The 24476-nt window shown below is 42.4% G+C and overlaps 2 protein-coding genes across 44 annotated transcripts in view; both read right to left on the bottom strand.

Annotated features, from left to right (window-relative positions):
* Positions 1–24476, bottom strand: part of LOC146392385 (protocadherin gamma-C5-like) — a 308150-nt gene that overhangs the window by 56459 nt on the left and 227215 nt on the right. For 2 of the 43 annotated variants that reach the window (XM_084946650.1, XM_084946716.1), the window contains exon 1: positions 21708–24273. The exons of 34 other annotated variants lie outside the window; for them this stretch is intronic. In XM_084946650.1, coding sequence (XP_084802776.1) covers positions 21708–24167 — 2460 coding nt within the window. In that variant the 5' untranslated portion in view covers positions 24168–24273. Of the gene's footprint in view, positions 1–2257; positions 4953–5225; positions 7641–11330; positions 14294–17708; positions 21649–21707; positions 24274–24476 lie in introns of those variants that run through there. 7 more of the 43 variants (XM_084946678.1, XM_084946868.1, XM_084946853.1 and 4 more) reach the window with 6 other exon arrangements.
* Positions 8336–11304, bottom strand: LOC146392404 (protocadherin beta-16-like). Its single transcript, XM_084947169.1, has one exon. The coding sequence runs from the start codon at positions 10778–10780 to the stop codon at positions 8348–8350; it is 2433 nt and encodes an 810-aa protein (XP_084803295.1). The 5' UTR covers positions 10781–11304; the 3' UTR covers positions 8336–8347.

The following is a 24476-nucleotide window of genomic DNA, read 5'->3' as shown; positions in this document are numbered from 1 at the left end:
GCTTTCTGCAGTTTATAGGAGAGCCAGGCGTTCTGTCCAGAGTCCACATCAACAGCCACCACTTTCGTCACCAGATAGCCCACATCTGCTGAACGAGGCACCATTTCAGCCACCAGGGAACCACCTGTCTGGACTGGGTACAGAACCTGAGGGGGGTTGTCGTTTTGGTCCTGGATCATTATTTTCACAGTCACGTTGCTGCTGAGTGGAGGAGAACCTCCATCCTGCGCTTTTACGCGAATATGGAACTCTTTTGTTTGCTCATAGTCGAAGGAGCGCACAGCAACTATCTCCCCCCGCTCTACATTCACTGAAAAATAAGCAGAAGCTGACATCCCATTCAGCTGAGTATCCTCAAGAAAATACGAAATGCGCGCATTGCTTCCATAGTCCATGTCGCTGGCTTTGACGGTGAGGAGTGACATACCAGGTGAATTATTTTCATTGACGAAAGCGGTCAAAAACTGTTGCGGGAACGTTGGTGCGTGGTCATTTACGTCCGATATTCTTAAATTAATACTCTTGTTTGTGGAAAAAGGCGGGTAACCCTCATCTACTGCTGTAATAGTTATATTATATTCTGGTACTGTTTCACGATCCAAAATATCGTCAGATATCAGACTATAGAAATTAGGTGCGGAGGACTTGATTTTGAAAGGCAAATCTTGGCTAATATAACACCTAACATGACTATTTTTACCTGAGTCTAAATCTTTGATATTGATCATTGCTATGACGGTATTTAGAGGGGAATCTTCTGGTATTGCATTGGAGAGGGAAATGATGCTAATTATAGGGGCATTATCATTTAGGTCGGTCACTTCAATTAGCACCTTGCTTGTGTCTGTAAGCCCCCCTTTGTCCGTGGCTTCAATGTTTATTTCATAATGTTTAGCTTTTTCATAATCTAAAACACCAGTTACACTTATTTCTCCGCTGTGGGGATCTATAATAAACAGGGAAGATGCACTGCTGGTATGCTGTGAGAACGAAAATGTTATCTCTTCATTTGTTCCCTTATCATTATCAGAGGCACTGACTCTTAAAATAACGGCGCCCTTTGGTGCGTTTTCAGGAACGGTAACCCTGTAAACGGACTGGCTGAATACTGGCGCATTGTCGTTAGCATCCAGAACAATGACGTTTATTTTGACTGAACCCGATTTCTGAGGATTACCTCCATCAAATGCTGTCAGAGTTAATTTATGCTCTTCTTGTTTTTCTCTATCAAGCGATGTGTGAAGAACCATTTCAATATATTTTGTACCATCGGGAAGAGATACAACGTTCAGTTTGAAATTATCTGAAGGGTTGAGTTTGTACGTTTGAATGGTGTTCATTGCTACATCGGGGTCACTGGCACTCTCTAAGGAATAACGAGCCCCCGGTGAGGCAGATTCAATAACCTGGAAATTGTATTCCTTCTTGGAAAAATACGGAGCGTTGTCATTGATATCTAAAATCTCTACATCGATTCTGTGTAGCTCCATTGGATTTTCAAGGATTATTTGGAAATGAAGAGAGCACGGAGACACTTGCTTGCATAATTCTTCCCTGTCTATCCTTTTAGCCACTACTAAAGTCCCTTTTTCTGAGTTCAGACCAATGTACTCACTGTCGTCCTCGGTAAATATCCTAGCACGCCCAGATTTCAATCGCTTAATATCCAAACCTAGATCTTGAATTATATTCCCGACAACAGAGCCCGTCGCCATCTCCTCTGGTATAGAATAACGGACCTGACCGACAGCCATTTCTGCGACGCAGATGCAGACAAGCAGCGGCAACAATGAAACAATTTTCTTTTCGGCGAAATAACAAAAAACACCCATAGTGACGAAATTGTTCACAATATCTGAATGAGGCAAAGAGAAAAAAAAACACGGTGGGAAAACGGACCAAATATTTGGTCACAAGTTAACAACTGAGTATGGGGTGTGTGGTTTGTCAGTCTAGCTCCGAATGAAGCAACAGAATGGCGAGGGAGGACCTCGACTAGAAAAAAAGCTCTGATTCTACAGATACTAACCAACAGCGGCACTTAGGGACATAAAAGGGAAATGCAGAGATAGATAGATAGATAGATAGATAGATAGATAGATAGATAGATAGATAGATAGATAGATAGATAGATAGATAGATAGATAGATAGATAGATAGATAGATAGATAGATAGATAGATAGATAGATAGACGGATGTTGTGTCTCTGTCCAAGGTACTGGACATTATATAAAGTATTGTAATAATAATTCTAACCTCCAGAGGAGAGTCTGGTTCATCCAGTATGCTCTTTTCACTCTGTATCCGCTGCATCGTTCCTGTAGAACTGGGGTCCATTATCAGCACGTTCTGACTACCAGCTCTGCCGAACTTACAGTCACTCTTTCTGGAGTCAGTCGTCCTGCACACCTCGTAATTGTACACATGTGGCAGAGTCCCTGTGCCCAAAGTGTCTGAGTAACGTGGTGGATAATATGGAATGACAGGCAGGTTGGAGTGATACAGGATGCGAGACTGTCTCCACCTGTAGATTTTGACTGATACAATAACCACTAAACACGTGATGAAGAGGAAGGAAACTACAGCCAGAGCCAAGACTAAGTAAAAAGTCAGGTTGTCATTGTACTCCTTGTCGTGTGTCAACTCAGTGAACTCCGACAGCACTTCAGGGAAGCTGTCCGCCACCGCCACGTTAACAATGACTGTAGCTGAACGAGAGGGCTGTCCGTTGTCCTCCACTATAACAGTCAGTCTTTGCTTGACAGCGTCTTTATCGGTGACTTGGCGGATAGTTCTGATTTCTCCATTCTGTAAGCCCACTTCAAACAGCGCCCTGTCTGTGGCTTTCTGCAGTTTATAGGAGAGCCAGGCGTTCTGTCCAGAGTCCACATCAACAGCCACCACTTTAGTCACCAGATAGCCCACATCTGCTGAACGAGGCACCATTTCAGCCACCAGAGAGCCACCAGTGTGGACTGGGTACAGAACCTGAGGGGGGTTGTCGTTCTGGTCTTGGATCATTATTTTCACAGTCACGTTGCTGCTGAGTGGAGGAGAGCCTCCATCCTGCGCTCTTACGCGGAAGTGGAAGTCTTTGATCTGCTCGTAGTCAAAAGAGCGCACTGCATGGATGACTCCACTATCAGCACTAACCGACACATATGAGGAGACTGGCACTCCGTTAACGGAGGAGTCCTCTAGTATGTAAGAAACACGGGAATTCTGGTTCCAGTCAACGTCCGAGGCTTTGACTGTAAATATAGAGAGACCCGGTGTGTTGTTTTCTACAATGTAGGCCTCATATGAGCTCCTCTCAAAGACAGGTGCGTTATCATTAACGTCTGAGATCTGTAAGGTGAGAGTGACGCTGCTGGAGAGGGAGGGCACTCCCTCATCAGAGCAGGTCACAGTGATGTTATAGTCAGAGGCTCTCTCTCTGTCTAAATCACTGTCTGTCATCAAACTATAGAAATCACTGGTTGTAGACTTCATCACAAAAGGAATATTTTCATTCATTGTGCACTGGACCTTTCCATTTTCACCTGAATCTGCATCCTTAGCATGAATCATTGTGACCGTAGTACCGGGCTTTGCGTCTTCTGTTATTACATTCGATTTAGACATGATATGAATATCAGGTTTATTGTCATTCATATCAATCACGTCAATCTTCACTTTACACGAGTCAACTAGTCCTCCGTCATCACTTGCACGAATGTTTATCTGAAATGTTCGAGCTTTTTCATAGTCAACATTTCCTATAAGCCTAATTTCACCACTTTCACCGTTTACTTCAAATAAACCACGGGCATTGTCTAATATACTGGAAATTGAATAAGTTATTCTACCGTTAGATCCATGATCCGCATCTGTTGCTGTAACTCTCATTACAGTAGTTCCGACTGCCGAATTTTCTCTTATCGAAGCTTTATAAATTGGCTGCGTAAAGACAGGAGAATTGTCATTAGCGTCTAAAACAGTGATTAGAATCTGCATTGTTCCTGTCATCTGCGGCTCTCCCCCATCCAGCGCCGTCAGTATCAGAGACAAATATTCATGTTTTTCCCTGTCAAGAGGTTTGTCTAAGATCATTTCAACGTTTTTTGTCTCATCTGCTTGGTCATGCAATTTAACCACAAAATTCTCTGACGGTTCAAGTTTATAGGTTTGCAGTCCATTTAAGCCTACATCAGGGTCGACAGCACGATCTAAAATGAATTTAGCCCCACGGAGGGCGGATTCGCTAATTTTAAATTTGACGTCATTCTTTTCAAAGGACGGCGGGTTATCGTTAATGTCTGTTATTTCAACTGTCACACTGTAAAATTCCATTGGATTTTCTAGTATAATTTGAAAATGCAAAGCGCAAGGCGTTGTTTGCCCACAGAGCGCCTCTCTGTCGATCCTATTCTTGATGAGGAGGACTCCTCTATCGTTATTCAGCTCAATATAATCATCGGTGTCAGGGGAGAAAATACGAGCTTTACCCGATTTTAATCGTCTAACATCTAAGCCGAAATCTTTTGCCATGTTTCCAACTAGAGAGCCTTTCGACATTTCTTCAGGAATCGAGTAGCTGACCTGTCCGAGCACCGAGCTGAGAGAGAGGACCGAGAAAAACAACAGTACTTGCCCTCCCATTGTTCTCTCTGACGATATCCCGATGACAAGCACGTATGGTTGCGATGAATTTTTTTTTTTATCCCAAATGAAGAGTTTAAAGCTGATTTTCAATCATATTCCCAAAATACAGAAGAGATACAACGTCCTGTGTCCAGTAAACTGTAGACGACGAGGGCTGCTTCTCCCTCTTTCTCTCTCTAAAATAAAGCCATGATGGGAGGTACAAATGTCTGCGTTAAATCTGAAACAGACTGGGCAACAGCGGCACTTTGAGTTCATGAACTATCATTGCATTTTAAATGTTCAACATGAAATATCATATGTATATACTAAACATGAAAACTAAATATTTAGTATATGGGAAGCATTCAAAGAGTTTATGTTTCAAAAATACTACTCAAAGTAATTCAGATATCTGAACTACAAGATTGTGTGAAGGGAATTCCTCGAGCTGTATTGATTGCATGAAATAATCATTTAAATAATTTGAAATGTAAATTATTTTATGAAAAAAAGATCATGTCGCTGTCCGAGGTGCTGAAAATAAGATGTCAAGCATTAATTTCTTAACATTAATTTTGAATGGTTGGAAAATTCTAACCTCCAGAGGAGAGTCTGGTTCATCCAGGATGCTCTTTTCACTCTGTATCCGCTGCATCGTTCCTGTAGAACTGGGGTCCATAATTAGCACGTTCTGACTACCAGCTCTGCCGAACTTACAGTCACTCTTTCTGGAGTCAGTCGTCCTGCACACCTCGTAATTGTACACATGTGGCAGAGTCCCTGTCCCCAAAGTGTCTGAGTAACGTGGTGGATAATATGGAATGACAGGCAGGTTGGAGTGATACAGGATGCGAGACTGTCTCCACCTGTAGATTTTGACTGATATAATAACCACTAAACACGTGATGAAGAGGAAGGAAACTACAGCCAGAGCCAAGACTAAGTAAAAAGTCAGGTTGTCATTGTACTCCTTGTCGTGTGTCAACTCAGTGAACTCCGACAGCACTTCAGGGAAGCTGTCCGCCACCGCCACGTTAACAACGACTGTAGCTGAACGAGAGGGCTGCCCGTTGTCCTCCACTATAACAGTCAGTCTTTGTTTGACAGCATCTTTATCAGTGACTTGGCGGATAGTTCTGATTTCTCCATTCTGTAAGCCCACTTCAAACAGCGCCCTGTCTGTGGCTTTCTGCAGTTTATAGGAGAGCCAGGCATTCTGTCCAGAGTCCACATCAATAGCCACCACTTTAGTCACCAGATAGCCCACATCTGCTGAACGAGGCACCATTTCAGCCACCAGAGAGCCACCAGTCTGGACTGGGTACAGAACCTGAGGGGGGTTGTCGTTCTGGTCTTGGATCATTATTTTCACAGTCACGTTGCTGCTGAGTGGAGGAGAGCCTCCATCCTGCGCTCTTACGCGGAAGTGGAAGTCTTTGATCTGCTCGTAGTCAAAAGAGCGCACTGCATGGATGACTCCACTATCAGCACTAACGGACACATATGAGGAGACTGGCACTCCGTTAACGGAGGAGTCCTCCAGTATGTAAGAAACACGGGAATTCTGGTTCCAGTCAGCGTCTGTGGCTTTGACTGTGAATATAGAGAGACTTGGTGTATTGTTTTCTACAATGTAGGCCTCATATGAGCTCCTCTCAAAGACAGGTGCGTTATCATTAACGTCTGAGATCTGTAAGGTGAGAGTGACGCTGCTGGAGAGGGAGGGCACTCCCTCATCAGAGCAGGTCACAGTGATGTTATACTCAGAGGCTCTCTCTCTGTCTAAATCACTGTCTGTCATCAAACTATAGAATTTTTCTGAAACTGACTTCAATAAGAAACTATTACTGTCATTGATGTCGCATTGCACTTTTCCATTTTCAGATGAATCTGCATCTTCTACATTTATCATTGTTACAACGGTGTTAGGCTTCGCATCTTCTGATATAACATTTGATTTAGACATGATATGAATATCGGGGCGGTTGTCATTCATGTCTATTACATCAGCTATTAATTTGCATGAACCACTTAAACCTCCGTCATCACTCGCTCGAATATTAATCTGAAAAGTTCTGGTTTTCTCATAATCAACCTTTCCAATCAAAGTGACCTCACCGCTTCTTTTATTGATTTCAAAAATACCATAGGCATGATCTAGCATAGCTGAAATTGAATAAGTTATTCTGCCATTAGACCCGTCATCTGCATCAGTTGCAGTAACTGTCCCTACAACAGTTCCGACTGGTGCATTTTCCTTTATAAATGCTTTATAAACGGGCTGTGTAAAAACGGGAGCATTGTCATTAGCGTCTAAAACATTAATGTGAATCTGCATCGTTCCCGTCATCCGCGGCTCGCCACCATCCACCGCCGTCAGAACCAAACGTAGGTGTTCATTTTTCTCTCTGTCCAGCGGTGCATTCAGAACCATCTCCACGTTTTTACTACCCTGTCCCTGATTATTTATTTTCAGAGAAAATATATCACTTGGTTTAAGAGCATATGCTTTTAAACTATTTTCGCCCACATCAAGATCGGTCGCCCGATCTAAAACGAATGCTGTGCCACTCAGCGCAGATTCGCTTATATTAAAATGTGCCTCGTTCGTGATGAAAGTCGGAGGATTGTCATTTATATCTGTGATTTCAACAGTGACACTATAAAATTCCATTGGATTTTCTAATAAAATCTGAAAATGTAATGCGCAAGGCGTCATTTGTCCACACAGCGCCTCTCTGTCTATCCTTTCTTTAAGTAGGAGAATTCCCCTTTCGCTGTTTAGCTCGATGTAAGCTGTGTTGTCTCGAGTAAAAACCCGAGCCCTGCCGGATTTCAGTCTTTGGATGTCTAAACCTAAATCCTGAGCTATGTTACCAACGAAAGAGCCTTTCGCCATTTCCTCAGGAATAGAGTAGCTGACCTGTCCGACAGCTGCACTGAGGGAGAGGACCGAAATGAACAATAGTACTTGCCGTCTCGCTGTTATTCCTGCCATCATCAAAATATCCATATATAAAACCTTTGTCCCGATTCACGTTAACTGAACAGAAATCCGTAACAGAAAGCCCAAGGTTTATGTATCTGCGTTCGGTTACATTCCCACAAACGGTTTTTTATTGAATCTCTCCGCTGTGCTTCTCGATAAAATAGAAGGAGATGATGGGAGGTACTACTACACATCAGCGACGAACTGATACATCCTGGTCAACAGCGTCCCTCTGAGTTCAAAGTAAAAAATTACATAAGAATTACTCATGAAAACTGAAGAGTAATGTTTAGGTAGAAATGAAATTGCTGTATAAGGACTGATTTTAATATGATAAACAAAACTTAGAATGAGGAAATCCATCTCCATTAAATAAGAAAGAGCAATGAGCGAGCCTATTTTGAACAGGTGATTGAGATAGAAATGAGAATGTTTTCAAATACTGAAAGATGTTTTGAAACTAGAGTGGGAATAAGGCGAGAATAATATGTTTCCATCAATAAAACTATGTATACCTGAAATTACAATCAATACCGAGAACTAGAAACAATATAAAGGCTGGACATTAAAAACAAACAAAACAACAACAAAAAAACAAAAAACCCCAACAACAAACAAATTAAATGAAAACGAAAATCTCCTTAGGTTAAATCTATGAAATAAGTTCCAAAGGTAATCTCTATCCATGGTTCTGACTGAAGACGGAAAAAGAATCACAACCACGTTATATATTAAAACGGGCCTGCATTTGCTACGGAAATGAAACTAAAATAACAAACCTCCAGAGGAGAGTCTGGTTCATCCAGGATGCTCTTTTCACTCTGTATCCGCTGCATCGTTCCTGTAGAACTGGGGTCCATTATCAGCACGTTCTGACTACCAGCTCTGCCGAACTTACAGTCACTCTTTCTGGAGTCAGTCGTCCTGCACACCTCGTAATTGTACACATGTGGCAGAGTCCCTGTGCCCAAAGTGTCTGAGTAACGTGGTGGATAATATGGAATGACAGGCAGGTTGGAGTGATACAGGATGCGAGACTGTCTCCACCTGTAGATTTTGACTGATATAATAACCACTAAACACGTGATGAAGAGGAAGGAAACCACAGCCAGAGCCAAGACTAAGTAAAAAGTCAGGTTGTCATTGTACTCCTTGTCGTGCGTCAACTCAGTGAACTCCGACAGCACTTCAGGGAAGCTGTCCGCCACCGCCACGTTAACAACGACTGTAGCTGAACGAGACGGCTGCCCGTTGTCCTCCACTATAACAGTCAGTCTTTGTTTGACAGCATCTTTATCAGTGACTTGGCGGATAGTTCTGATTTCTCCATTCTGTAAGCCCACTTCAAACAGCGCCCTGTCTGTGGCTTTCTGCAGTTTATAGGAGAGCCAGGCATTCTGTCCAGAGTCCACATCAACAGCCACCACTTTAGTCACCAGATAGCCCACATCTGCTGAACGAGGCACCATTTCAGCCACCAGAGATCCACCAGTCTGGACTGGGTACAGAACCTGAGGGGGGTTGTCGTTCTGGTCTTGGATCATTATTTTCACAGTCACGTTGCTGCTGAGTGGAGGAGAGCCTCCATCCTGTGCTCTTAGGCGGAAGTGGAAATCTTTGATCTGCTCGTAGTCAAAAGAGCGCACTGCATGGATGACTCCACTATCAGCACTAATGGACACATATGAGGAGACTGGCACTCCGTTAACGGAGGAGTCCTCCAGTATGTAAGAAACACGGGCGTTCTGGTTCCAGTCAGCGTCTGTGGCTTTCACTGTGAATACAGAGAGACTTGGTGTATTGTTTTCTACAATGTAGGCCTCATATGAGCTCCTCTCAAAGACAGGTGCGTTATCATTAATGTCTGAGATCTGTAAGGTGAGAGTGACGCTGCTGGAGAGGGAGGGCACTCCCTCATCAGAGCAGGTCACAGTGATGTTATACTCAGAGGCTCTCTCTCTGTCTAAATCACTGTCTGTTACTAAGGTATAGAAATTATTAGATGTGGATTTCAACACGAAAGGAATATTTTCACTTAGAAAACACTGAACTTTACCATTTTCATCTGAATCTGGGTCTTGAATGTTAATCATTGTAACAACTGTGTTGGGCTTTGCACTCTCTGATATAATTGTTGATTTGGACATAATTTTAATCGTTGGTTCATTGTCATTTATATCAACGACATCGACAATAACTTTGCAAGAATCAGTGAGTCCTCCGTTATCCCTTGCCCGTACATTGATTTGAAAATGCCTTTTCTTTTCATAATCCAACCGCCCAATCAATTTAACTTCACCGCTTTCATCATTTATTTCAAACATATGTCTGACGTCATCCAAAGTATTTGTGATTGAATATGTTATTTTGCCATTCAATCCATGATCAGCATCTGAAGCACGAACAGAAGTCACAGTTGTGCCTTTTGTAGCATTTTCGGATACAGTGCCTTTGTATATCTGCTGCGTAAAAACGGGTGCGTTGTCATTGGCATCTAACACTGAAATAAAAATCTGCATTGTTCCTGACATCTGTGGCTCTCCTCCATCTACAGCGGTCAACACTAACGCAATGAAATCATTTTTCTCTCTGTCCAAGGGCTTTTGTAAGACCATTTCAACATTTTTTGTTCCGTCAGCTTGGTTGTGCAATTTAAGTATAAAATTATCGCTTGGTTTGAGGACATAACTTTGGAGAGTGTTTGTACCCACATCCAAATCTACAGCTCTTTCTAAATCAAATTTAGCCTCAACAACGGTAGATTCACTGATGACGAATTTAATTTCATTTTTTTCAAAAGTTGGCGGATTGTCGTTAATATCTGTTATTTCAACTGTAACACTGTAAAACTCCATAGGATTTTCTAACACAATCTGAAAATGCACAGCGCACGGCGTCGTGTCACCGCATAACGCCTCTCTGTCTATTCGCTCTCTGATTAGAAGGACTCCTCTCTCGGCGTTTAACTCGACGTATTCTCTGCTATCACCGGAATAAACACGAGCGTTGCCCAGCTTTAGCCTTTTAACATCTAAGCCTAAATCCTGAGCTATATTTCCAACTAAGGTACCTTTCGCCATTTCCTCCGGAACAGAGTAACTGACCTGCCCGAAAGCATCACAAACAACCAGAAGTAAAATAAACAGCTGTACTTGCCGTCTCATTTTGTGTATGTGGGTCGTTAAGATTAAAAGAAAGATTCCTAAAAATCCCTTTGGGTGGCAGACAGACAATCACAATTAATACGAAGAAAAACAATCCTCTGAACGGAAGGAAAATTGTTACAATTTGCGTCGCCTTTGTGCATATCCGCCTGACAAACGAAGACAATGCGATCGGTCCTGCCGTTTCTCTCTAATACACCGAAAAGGAGAGGCGGCTCAGCAGAAAATATACCACAACTGCAACAAAGAAGGCAACAGCGGCCCATTGAGTTCAAAAAGCAAAATTACAGGAGAAATGATGACACATAACAAAAGCGTGAATACCCTTAAAGTCACTCAATTGTAAATGTTGTGTATAACATTTTTGTTTTATAAAAACTGTCTAAAATAAAAGACAAATCCCACAAAAGTTGAAAACGAGCCTCAAATCATGTTAAATACGTAAACTAAATGATATACTTATACATGTTGCTCTCCAAGGTGCTGAAAAAAAGACTAACGAAAATAACAAGTTATATTGCGCCGTTTGTGATGTAATATTAATTCTAACCTCCAGAGGAGAGTCTGGTTCATCCAGGATGCTCTTTTCACTCTGTATGCGCTGCATCGTTCCTGTAGAGCTGGGGTCCATTATCAGCACGTTCTGACTACCAGCTCTGCCGAACTTACAGTCACTCTTTCTGGAGTCAGTCGTCCTGCACACCTCGTAATTGTACACATGTGGCAGAGTCCCTGTGCCCAAAGTGTCTGAGTAACGTGGTGGATAATATGGAATGACAGGCAGGTTGGAGTGATACAGGATGCGAGACTGTCTCCACCTGTAGATTTTGACTGATATAATAACCACTAAACACGTGATGAAGAGGAAGGAAACTACAGCCAGAGCCAAGACTAAGTAAAAAGTCAGGTTGTCATTGTACTCCTTGTCGTGTGTCAACTCAGTGAACTCCGACAGCACTTCAGGGAAGCTGTCCGCCACCGCCACGTTAACAACGACTGTAGCTGAACGAGAGGGCTGTCCGTTGTCCTCCACTATAACAGTCAGTCTTTGTTTGACAGCATCTTTATCAGTGACTTGGCGGATAGTTCTGATTTCTCCATTCTGTAAGCCCACTTCAAACAGCGCCCTGTCTGTGGCTTTCTGCAGTTTATAGGAGAGCCAGGCATTCTGTCCAGAGTCCACATCAACAGCCACCACTTTCGTCACCAGATAGCCCACATCTGCTGAACGGGGCACCATTTCAGCCACCAGAGAACCACCAGTCTGGACTGGGTACAGAACCTGAGGGGGGTTGTCGTTCTGGTCCTGGATCATTATTTTCACAGTCACGTTGCTGCTGAGTGGAGGAGAACCTCCATCCTGTGCTCTTAGGCGGAAGTGGAAATCTTTGATCTGCTCGTAGTCAAAAGAGCGCACTGCATGGATGACTCCACTATCAGCACTAACCGACACATACGAGGAGACTGGCACTCCGTTAACGGAGGAGTCCTCCAGTATGTAAGAAACACGGGCATTCTGGTTCCAGTCAGCGTCTGAGGCTTTGACTGTAAATATAGAGCGACCCGGTGTGTTGTTTTCTACAATGTAGGCCTCATATGAGCTCCTCTCAAAGACAGGTGCGTTATCATTAACGTCTGAGATCTGTAAGGTGAGAGTGACGCTGCTGGAGAGGGAGGGCACTCCCTCATCAGTGCAGGTCACAGTTATATTATACTCAGAGGATCTCTCTCTGTCTAAATCACTGTCTGTTATAATGCTGTAAAAATTGCTGGATGTAGAAGTAATTGCAAATGGTGTGTTTTTATTAATCGTACACCCGACTTTACCATTTACGTCGGAATCAGGATCATTAACACTCATTACAGCTACCACTGTGCCCGAAGGCGAATCTTCTCCTATTGAAATTGACGACGATATTATTTTTATAACTGGACTGTTGTCATTAATGTCTCCTACATCAATAATGACTTTGCTCGAATCAGACAGTCCTCCTCTGTCCACTGCCTCTACGTAAATCTCATACTTTTGGGCTTTTTCGTAATCAAGAGGGGCATTTAGTACAAGATGCCCGTCTTCCGTAATGACGAATACATTTGAAAGGCCCCTCATGCTATTTCCAATTACGTAGCTAACCTCCCCATTAGAGCCTTTATCTGCATCGGAGGCGCTCACTTTGGTAATGACTGTCCCATTGACTGAGTTCTCTTTGATTTCAGCTTTGTAAACGGTTTGTGTAAAAACAGGGGCGTTATCATTAGCGTCTAACACTGTAATATGAATCTGCATAGTCCCAGACCTTTGAGGCTCTCCTCCATCAACAGCTGTTAACAGCAATGATGCATACTCCTGCTTCTCTCTGTCTAGAGATTTCTGTAAAATCATCTCGACCTTTTTACCACCATCAGACTGACTGTTCATTTTAAGTATGAAATTGTCGTTGGGCTTCAATGTATAGCTCTGACGACCATTTAATCCTATATCTGGATCTATTGCTTTTTCTAGCATGAATTTAGAACCGACGACTGCAGACTCGCTGATTTCAAAGCGCCTCTCTTCCCTTTCAAATACGGGAGCGTTGTCATTAATGTCTGTGATTACCACAGTGACGGGAAATATTTCTATTGGATTTTCTAAAGCAATTTGAAAATGTAAAGCACAAGGCGTCGTCTGGCCACAGAGAGCCTCGCGGTCTATTTTTTCTTTGATGACGAGTAGTCCCTTTTCCTTGTTAAGCTGAAGATACTCTGCATTGTCTCCGGTGTGGATACGAGCCCTGCCGGCTTGTAATCGTTTAACATCTAAACCCAAATCCTGAGCTATATAACCGACTAAAGAGCCTTTCGCCATTTCCTCGGGGATAGAGTAGCTGACCTGACCGAACACAAAACGAGGAAAGACGACCAAGAAAAACAACAGTACTTGCCCTTTCATTGTTCTGTTAAGCACATCCGTCGAACAGAACTAATGTTCTCTCTTTGTTTCGCAATCCGCGTTACAGAGCAAAAATTAAATGTACAGCTAAGTTTTGATGAATTAAAATCCAAGGATATGGTTATTCCATGAAGATTATTCGTGCCTTCTACCTTATGCACTACAGTGTATTCCGCATGCACACGAGTCCTTCGCTCTTTGAGAGGACGGAGGATGTGCCGTGTTTCAAATCATTTAAAAACATGCTGGCGCTGGTCAACAGCGGCCCACTGAGTTCAAAACTCGAAAGTGCAATGTTCAGGATTTAAAAGTCTCTCTAACACTACACCTATAAATTTTAGCGAAAATACCAGACAAAACACATTAATGATTCCGTTTTAATTACAAATAAGATAATACTAAATTAGACAAAGGGTTCCCTTACTGATAAAATATTAATTCAATACGAAACTACTCAACTGAAGTGTAAGCAAAATAGGACAATGATTAGGGAAAAAAAGATACACAATAATAAAAGCGATAATCCCTTCGCTATCCAAGGTACTGAAATTACTTGGACAGGTAGTAAAACAGCGGGGAATAGTATTGTATAGGTTTATCAGAATTTAAAGAGTCTAACCTCTATCGGAGAGTCTGGTTCATCCAGGATGCTCTTTTCACTCTGTATCCGCTGCATCGTTCCTGTAGAACTGGGGTCCATTATCAGCACGTTCTGACTACCAGCTCTGCCGAACTTACAGTCACTCTTTCTGGAGTCAGTCGTCCTGCACACCTCGTAATTGTACACATGTGGCAGAGTCCCTGTGCCCAAAGTGTCTGAGTAACGTGGTGGATAATATGGAATGACAGGCAGGTTGGAGTGATACAGGATGCGAGACTGTCTCCACCTGTAGATTTTGACTGATATAATAACCACTAAACACGTGATGAAGAGGAAGGAAACTACAGCCAGAGCCAAGACTAAGTAAAAAGTCAGGTTGTCATTGTACTCCTTGTCGTGTGTCAACTCAGTGAACTCCGACAGCACTTCAGGGAAGCTGTCCGCCACCGCCACGTTAACAATGACTGTAGCTGAACGAGAGGGCTGCCCGTTGTCCTCCACTATAACAGTCAGTCTTTGCTTGACAGCGTCTTTATCAGTGACTTGGCGGATAGTTCTGATTTCTCCATTCTGTAAGCCCACTTCAAACAGCGCCCTGTCTGTGGCTTTCTGCAGTTTATAGGAGAGCCAGGCATTCTGTCCAGAGTCCACATCAACAGCCACCACTTTAGTCACCAGATAGCCCACATCTGCTGAACGAGGCACCAATTCAGCCACCAGAGAGCCACCAGTCTGGACTGGGTACAGAACCTGAGGGGGGTTGTCGTTCTGGTCCCGGATCATTATTTTCACAGTCACGTTGCTGCTGAGTGGAGGAGAGCCTCCATCCTGTGCTTTTACGCGGAAGTGGAAATCTTTGATCTGCTCGTAGTCAAAAGAGCGCACTGCATGGATGACTCCACTATCAGCACTAACGGACACATATGAGGAGACTGGCACTCCGTTAACGGAGGAGTCCTCCAGTATGTAAGAAACACGGGCATTCTGGTTCCAGTCAGCGTCTGTGGCTTTGACTGTGAATACAGAGAGACCTGGTGTGTTGTTTTCTACAATATAGGCCTCATATGAGCTCCTCTCAAAGACAGGTGCGTTATCATTAACGTCTGAGATCTGTAAGGTGAGAGTGACGCTGCTGGAGAGGGAGGGCACTCCCTCATCAGAGCAGGTCACAGTGATGTTATACTCAGAGGCTCTCTCTCTGTCTAAATCACTGTCAGTTACTAAAGTATAGAAATTATTTTCCGTTGATTGTAATATGAACGGAATATTTTCATTTATTGTGCAGCTGACTTTGCCATTCTCGCTGTCGTCTATGTCTTGAATATTAATTATTGTCACTACAGTGTTGCTTTTGATATCTTCAGATATAACATTTGTTTCAGACATTATGTTAATAATGGGGTGGTTATCGTTCACATCTATAACGTCAACTATTACTTTGCATGTGTCCGTTAGTCCTCCGTCATCACTTGCACGCACATTTATCCGATAATTGTTTGACTTTTCGTAGTCAATATTTCCTGTTAATCTAACCTCGCCTGTGTGTTCATTTACCTCAAACAACTGTCTGACATCGTCTAAAGTATTTCTGATCGAATACGTTATTCGTCCATTTGATCCGTAATCAGCATCTGATGCACTGACTATAGTTACAACTGTGCCTCTTGGTGAATTTTCTGCGACATTAGCTTTGTATACCGACTTCGTGAAAACGGGTGCATTATCATTAACATCTAACACCGTGATCTGAATCTGCATTGTCCCTGACAGCTGAGGTTCTCCTCCATCTACGGCCGTCAACACCAAAGATAAATGTTCATTTTTCTCTCTGTCAAGAGGCTGTTTTAAAACCATCTCAACATTTCGGGAGCCGTCTGCCTGATTGTGTAATTTAAGAGCAAAATTATCAGTCGGTTTGAGGATGTAGTTTTGGAGACCATTAATTCCCACATCCAAATCCACCGCCCTTTCTAAATCAAATTTCGACCCGATGACTGCAGACTCGCTTATTTTAAATTTAATATCCCCTTTTTCGAAAAGGGGCGCATTATCATTTATATCCACAATTTCAACATGTACTCTGTAAAATTCAATAGGTTTCTCTAAAATAATTTGGAATTGTAGAGCACATGGAATCATCTGACCACAGAGCGTCTCTCTGTCTATTCTTTCTTTGATAAGGAGGACTCCCCTATCTTTATTTAGCTCAATATATTCTTTGCTATCACCAAAAAACACACGAGCCTTGCGTGATTTTAGTTTCTCTACGTCCAAGCCCAAATCTTGTGCTATTCTTCCAATTACGGAACCCACTGACATTTCCTCGTTAATGGAGTAGCTGACATGCCCCAAAACGGAGCTGACAAAAAGGAACGAGACAAAAAACGGTACTTGCCGTTTCATTGTTCTCCTCGGTAATATGACACAGGCAGAAACACACGTTTTTTTCTGCTGAATAAAATGCGTCAACCTTTATTCCCAAGGAACGCCAGAAAGTCAGTGCATATTCCTCGACAAAGAACAAAACAATAACCGAGACATGTTTTCCCGTCCACTCGAAAACGTCGTGTCCTCTATCCAGTATGTGCCTCCTGTCGCTGAGGTTTTAAGATTGGGGAGGAACTGTTGACAACGAACGCTTGCAGAGTAACATGCTAGACTACAGCGTCCCTCAGAGTACAGACGGCAAAACTACAGGAGAAAAGATGAAAAAAAAAAAAAAACATTTGGAGCGATCTCAAAAATATTAAAGTTAAACGATTTTATACTGTCAACTGGTATTCTATGTCGTTAAATGCAATTGAAAGTGCATTAAAGATATCGCAAGAAAAAAAGGTTGGTGTAGGGAATTCCCCAAGATTGAAAAAAAACCCCAAAACAAAACAAAACAAAAAAACAAAACAAAAAACAGAAGACATCGACACTCATGTACACAGATATAGAATAAACACGCTGTCAGCGATTGAATACAACATGGTGAGCAAATGCAACAGAAATGGGGCTTATGTGTTGTAACATTCTCATCTTTACAGGAAAGCCTGTTATAACTGATATGACTTTTTCAGGCCTAAAATGCCGTTTTCAATAACTATACCAATACACTATTAAAATGTCCTAAATTATTTAGACAAATAATATGAAAAATAAGTACTAAAATATGACTTAGCTGGGTTTGGAATACCCTGGTAAATATAGATCAACACAGCAATATTGCTTAGTTTTGCACACAAATTACAACATGTAAATTGGTTTCTAATACTTTTCTCAAATTATGAAATGGCTAAAATGATAGAAAGAAGATAATGGGAGAAAATACAAGTGTAGTTTTATCTTTCGAACCACTTTAGTGTGCAACATAACGATTATTCAGAAACGTATTATTCAGAAATGCTAACCTCTAGAGGAGAGTCTGGTTCATCCAGGATGCTCTTGTCACACTGTATCCGCTGCATTGTTCCTGTAGAACTAGGGTCCATTATCAGCACGTTCTGACTACCAGCTCTGCCGAACTTACAGTCACTCTTTCTGGAGTCAGTCGTCCTGCACACCTCGTAATTGTACACATGTGGCAGAGTCCCCGTTCCCAAAGTGTCTGAGTAACGAGGTGGATAATATGGAATGACAGGCAGGTTGGAGTGATACAGGACGCGAGACTGTCTCCACCTGTAGATTTTGACTGATATAATAACCACTAAACACGTGATGAAGAGGAAGGAAACTACAGCCAGAGCCAAGACTAAGTAAAAAGTCAGGTTGTCATTGTACTCCTTGTCGTGTGTCAACTCAGTGAACTCCGACAGCACTTCAGGAAAGCTGTCCGCCACCGCCACGTTAACAACGACTGTAGCTGAACGAGAGGGCTGCCCGTTGTCCTCCACTATAACAGTCAGTCTCTGTTTGACAGCATCTTTATCAGTGACTTGGCGGATAGTTCTGATTTCTCCATTCTGTAAGCCCACTTCAAACAGCGCCCTGTCTGTGGCTTTCTGCAGTTTATAGGAGAGCCAGGCGTTCTGTCCAGAGTCCACATCAACAGCCACCACTTTAGTCACCAGATAGCCCACATCTGCTGAACGAGGAACCATTTCAGCCACCAGAGAGCCACCAGTCTGGACTGGGTACAGAACCTGAGGGGGGTTGTCGTTCTGGTCCCAAATCATTATTTTCACAGTCACGTTGCTACTGAGTGGAGGAGAGCCTCCATCCTGCGCTTTTACGCGGAAGTGGAAATCTTTGATCTGCTCGTAGTCAAAAGAGCGCACTGCATGGATGACTCCACTATCAGCACTAACGGACACATATGAGGAGACTGGCACTCCGTTAACGGAGGAGTCCTCCAGTATGTAAGAAACACGGGCATTCTGGTTCCAATCAGCGTCTGTGGCTTTGACTGTGAATATAGAGAGACCTGGCGTGTTGTTTTCTACAATGTAGGCCTCATATGAGCTTCTCTCAAAGACAGGTGCGTTATCATTAACGTCTGAGATCTGTAAGGTGAGAGTGACGCTGCTGGAGAGGGAGGGCACTCCCTCATCAGTGCAGGTCACAGTGATGTTATACTCAGAGGCTCTCTCTCTGTCTAAATCACTGTCTGTCACTAAACTATAGAAATTGTTAGATGTAAATTTAATTTCAAATGGAATATTTTCATTTATCACGCAATTCACTTTCCCATTATTTTCAGAATCAGGGTCATTTACGCTCATTAAAGCTATTACTGTCTTGCGAGCTGAGTCCTCCGGTATTGAGCCTGACGCTGAAATCATATTTACAACGGGTCTATTGTCATTCACGTCAATTACATCGATGATTAGTTTACTTGAGTCAGAGAGTCCACCTTGATCGATTGCTTCTATGTCTATATTATAAGTTTTTTCAATTTCGTAGTCAATCAGACCATCTAATATCACATCACCTTCATTATTAATATGAAATAACTTTGAAACTGTATCCATGCTATTTCCGATTACATAGGTCACCTCTCCATTTGTGCCTTTGTCTGCGTCAGAAGCCGTGACCTTAGTAACAAGTGTTCCCTTAACAGAGTTTTCCGTAATGCTTGCTTTGTAAACGGGTTTACTAAAAACAGGTGCATTGTCGTTTACATCTAATACGGTAACATAGATTTTCATTGTTCCTGTCATTTGCGGTTCACCTCCATCTTCCGCAGTCAAAACTAAAGATATATGTTCTTGTTTCTCTCGGTCCAATGGCTTCTGTAAAAGCATTTCTACTTTCTTGCTTCCATCACTTTGTGCGTGCAATTTAAGAACAAAATTGTCACTCGGCTTAAGAGTGTATCTCTGCAGTCCATTCAGTCCGATATCTGTGTCTATTGCTTTTTCTAGCATAAACTTAGAGCCGACGATCGCTGATTCGCTGATTTCAAACACTCTCTCCTCCTTTTGGAAAACGGGAGCATTATCATTAACATCGGTAATTTCAACCGTAACTGGGAATAATTCCAGTGGGCTCTCTAACGTTATTTGAAAATGTAAAGCACAAGGCGTTGTCTGTCTGCACAGGACTTCGCGGTCTATTTTTTCTTTAATGAGGAGGACTCCTCTTTCTCTATTCAGCTCGATGTACTGAACGCTGTCTCCGGTATAGAGACGAGCTTTACCTGACCTAAGACGTTTGACATCTAAACCTAAATCTTGGGCTATATTGCCGACCAAAGATCCTTTCGCCATTTCTTCTGGAACTGAATAGCTAACCTGCCCGACCACATAACTGAGGCAGAAAATGGAGATTATCAGTACTTGCCGTTCCATTGTTCTGTCCGACACCGCTGTCACACCACGGCTATGTTGTTTTATTCCGTTTAACGATTAAAATTCCACCAAAATGAATAGAAAAGATAAAAAGGAATCTGTTTTAATCCACCCGTTACAGTAGGAATCCGTTTTAAGGTGCCCGTGAATTTGATCTGATTCCTAAACTGTGCGTTCTACGTCTGAGTGTGCTTCGAAATATGCCGGGATGGTGACTGGATGGATGTGTTATTAAAGAGAGTCAATAACTTGACACATTGTGCAACAGCGGCGCGATGAGTTCACAAGGTGAAAGTACACGGGGCAAACAGTAGAAGAAGAAGGACAAAAAAGAAGTAGAAAAAAAAGCCAGCGCATGTCTATAATCAAAATGAGAAGGATGACAGAAAAACCAAACGGCGTTTTCTCATCTTAAGCAACACTGGAATGAACGTAACAATGGAAATTCATTCACACAGAATGAAAACGAGAGATTGTTGAAAAAAAAAAAAAAGAATTTACTCCAGGCATACAAATATATACAAGAGGCGCATAAAAAGGAGTAACAATGTAGAACTGTGCCCTATTTGTCACTGTCCAAGGTGCTGAATCGCTGTCGGACTCGCTTTTATTTTTCACAGAATAGTACCTCACGCATACACGCAGATTAAAAAATATATATTAAACCCAAAAGACAGACTTCTATAGGAAAGTCTGGTTCATCCAGAAACACAAGTCTGGTGCAGACATCTTGATGCATGCTCAATCATCCAGGTAAGCAAATCCTCAAAAGTTAATTCTGTTCATCTGGACATAACGTTTTCAGTGGGACAAACGTTTCGTCACTCATCAGTCTCAGCTGAATGCAGGTTTCCCCAATCTTATAAGCAGTACATTTGCATAATGACTGAAACTAGCACCACTGAAGGAACAATGGGCTGGGAGGTTCGTTCCTAGGAACTGAAGAAGTCACTTGGATGAGCGACAAAACCTTTCTCCCACTGAAACGCTACGTCAAGATGAACAGAATCATCGATCTGGTTCAGACGGAAAAAAAGTTAACACTTCAAAGTTGGCCAGATCATTTTTTAACTAACCTCCAGAGGAGAGTCAGAAGAATCTCACAAAAGTTGAAAACCATCCCCAAATAATGTTAAATACGTAGCAGTCTTTTTCATAACAAACTAAATGATATACTTATACATGTTACTCTCTAAGGTGCTGAAGAAAAGAAAGATTAACTAAAATAACAAGTTATTGTCCAGGGTGTACCCCGCCTCTCGCCTTATGATAGCTGGGATAAGGTCCAGCACCCCCCGCAACCCCGAAAAGGATAAGCGGAAGCGAAAAGATGTATGTATGTAGAAAGACGACAAAAGTGTAAATACCCAGAAAGCCACTAAAATTTAAATGGTGTGTATAACATTTTATATAAAAACTGTCTAAAATAAAAGAAGAATCTCACAAAAGTTGAAAACGATCCTCAGATCATATTAAATACGTAGCAGTCTTTTTCATATCAAGCTAAATTATATACTTATACATGTTGCTCTCCAAGGTGCTGAAAAAAAAGAAAGACTAACTAAAATAACAAGTTATAAAGATATATTGTGCCATTTGTGATGTCATAATTATTCTAACCTCTAGAGGAGAGTCTGGTTCATCCAGGATGCTCTTTTCACACTGTATCCGCTGCATCGTTCCTGTAGAACTGGGGTCCATTATAAGCACGTTTTGACTACCAGCTCTGCCGAACTTACAGTCACTCTTTCTGGAGTCAGTCGTCCTGCACACCTCGTAATTGTACACATGTGGCAGAGTCCCTGTCCCCAGAGTGTCTGAGTAACGTGGTGGATAATATGGAATGACAGGCAGGTTGGAGTGATACAGGATGCGAGACTGTCTCCACCTGTAGATTTTGACTGATATAATAACCACTAAACACGTGATGAAGAGGAAGGAAACTACAGCCAGAGCCAAGACTAAGTAAAAAGTCAGGTTGTCATTGTACTCCTTGTCGTGTGTCAACTCAGTGAACTCCGACAGCACTTCAGGGAAGCTGTCCGCCACCGCCACGTTAACAATGACTGTAGCTGAACGGGAGGGCTGCCCGTTGTCCTCCACTATAACAGTCAGTCTTTGTTTGACAGCATCTTTATCAGTGACTTGGCGGATAGTTCTGATTTCTCCATTCTGTAAGCCCACTTCAAACAGCGCCCTGTCTGTGGCTTTCTGCAGTTTATAGGAGAGCCAGGCATTCTGTCCAGAGTCCACATCAACAGCCACCACTTTAGTCACCAGATAGCCCACATCTGCTGAACGAGGCACCATTTCAGCCACCAGAGAGCCACCAGTCTGGACTGGGTACAGAACCTGAGGGGGGTTGTCGTTCTGGTCCCGGATCATTATTTTCACAGTCACGTTGCTGCTGAGTGGAGGAGAGCCTCCATCCTGCGCTCTTACGCGGAAGTGGAAATCTTTGATTTGCTCGTAGTCAAAAGAGCGCACTGCATGGATGACTCCACTATCAGCACTAACGGACACATACGAGGAGACTGGCACTCCGTTAACGGAGGAGTCCTCCAGTATGTAAGAAACACGGGCATTCTGATTCCAGTCAGCGTCTGTGGCTTTGACCGTGAATATAGAGAGACCTGGTGTGTTGTTTTCTACAATATAGGCCTCATATGAGCTTCTCTCAAAGACAGGTGCGTTATCATTAACGTCTGAGATCTGTAAGGTGAGAGTGACACTGCTGGAAAGAGAGGGCACTCCCTCATCAGAGCAGGTCATAGTGATATTATAATTAGACGCAACTTCTCTGTCTAAAGCAACCTCTGTTAGCAAATTGTAAAAGCCATTCATGGTATTCAGTATTTTAAAAGGAGCATTATCATTAATATTACACTTCACCTCACCATTCCTGTCAGAGTCAGGGTCATTTACGCTTAGCATTGCAATTACAGTACTCTCAGGCGAGTCTTCTAAAATGGCATCTGACTTAGAGAGTATTTTCAGCTGAGGGCTGTTGTCATTGACATCAGTAACATCTAAGAGAATCTTACTGGAATCAGAGAGTCCACCATTGTCCGTAGCTTCTATATCTATTTGGAAGAGCTTCGTTTTTTCATAGTCTATTTGACCGATCACGATAACCTCTCCAGTTTTTCTATCAATCTGAAATAAATCGGACAAACGACGTTTGCTGTTTGAAATTGCGTATGATATTTCCCCGTTAGAGCCTCCATCTTTGTCAGATGCTCTAACAGTTATAACGCTGGTTCCAGCCGGTGAATTCTCGGTTATTGTTGCTTTATATACTGGCTTAGTGAAAATTGGTGCATTGTCGTTTGTATCCAATACGTTAACAGTGATCTGCATTGTACCTGACATACGCGGCTGCCCGCCATCCAGAGCAGTTAATAATAACAATATATGTTGATCTTGCTCTCGATCCAGAGGCTTCTGTAGAATCATTTCCACCTTCTTACTCCCATCCGCTTGGTTCTCTAATTTCAGCGCAAAGTTGTTTGTTGGATTAAGGGAATAGCTCTGGAGACCATTTGTACCGATGTCAGCATCGATGGCTTTCTCCAGCAAAAATTTAGACCCAATGATGGTTGACTCGCTGATTTCGAAGCGCTTTTCGCTCGATGCAAAGCTGGGAGCATTGTCATTAATATCTGTGATTTCTATTGTTATTCGAAACAGTTCCATCGGATTTTCCAGAATCATCTGTAAAAGTAAAGCACAGGGCGTCGTGTCGCCACACAGCGTTTCTCTGTCTATCCTTTCTTTTATAAGGAGGACACCACGGTCTCTATTCAGCTCAATATATTCGGCACTATCTCCAGAATGAACGCGCGCTCTGCCGGATTTCAGCCTTTTAATGTCTAAACCTAAATCCTGAGCCACATTACACACTAAAGACCCTTTCTCCATTTCCTCAGGAATGGAGTAACTGACCTGCCCGAACACCGAGGTGAGAGAGAAAACCAAGAAGAACAACAGTACTTGCCGCCTCATTGCTTTGCAGGGATAATCCTGTGTCCTTTTAATAAAACTGCAATCCACACGAATCATCATAATAATTCCGACCATATCTCAAAGAGAGTTTCAGCGAAAAAAGAATAACAGTTTTCGATCTCCGTAAGCGGTATTCCTTATAAAAGAGAACAGGCGGTTACTGTGCGTTTCATTGTCTACCAGTGTGCAAATCTAAAGGGGAGGTACATTTTTCAGCGTTGACGAACGCTGCCATACTCGGGCCAATAGCGGCCCTTTCTGTTCAACAGACCAAACAGCAAAATCTGGAATGAGGATGATGATGATGCTCATGGAAAACAACAATAACAACAACAACAACAACTATTATTATTATTATTATTATTATTATTATTATTATTATTA

Source organism: Perissodus microlepis, chromosome 2 (genome assembly GCF_051167445.1).
Source record: "Perissodus microlepis isolate ML-2025 ecotype Zambia chromosome 2, ASM5116744v1, whole genome shotgun sequence".
In the NCBI taxonomy this organism is placed as follows: Eukaryota; Metazoa; Chordata; class Actinopteri; order Cichliformes; family Cichlidae; genus Perissodus; species Perissodus microlepis.
This window is presented reverse-complemented; position numbering and strand designations above follow the sequence as displayed.

What these genes read in the sequence shown, in the direction of transcription:
- LOC146392404 (XM_084947169.1), bottom strand. Translation starts at nt 10,780, where the DNA reads ATGAGACGGCAAGTACAGCTGTTTATTTTACTTCTGGTTGTTTGTGAT.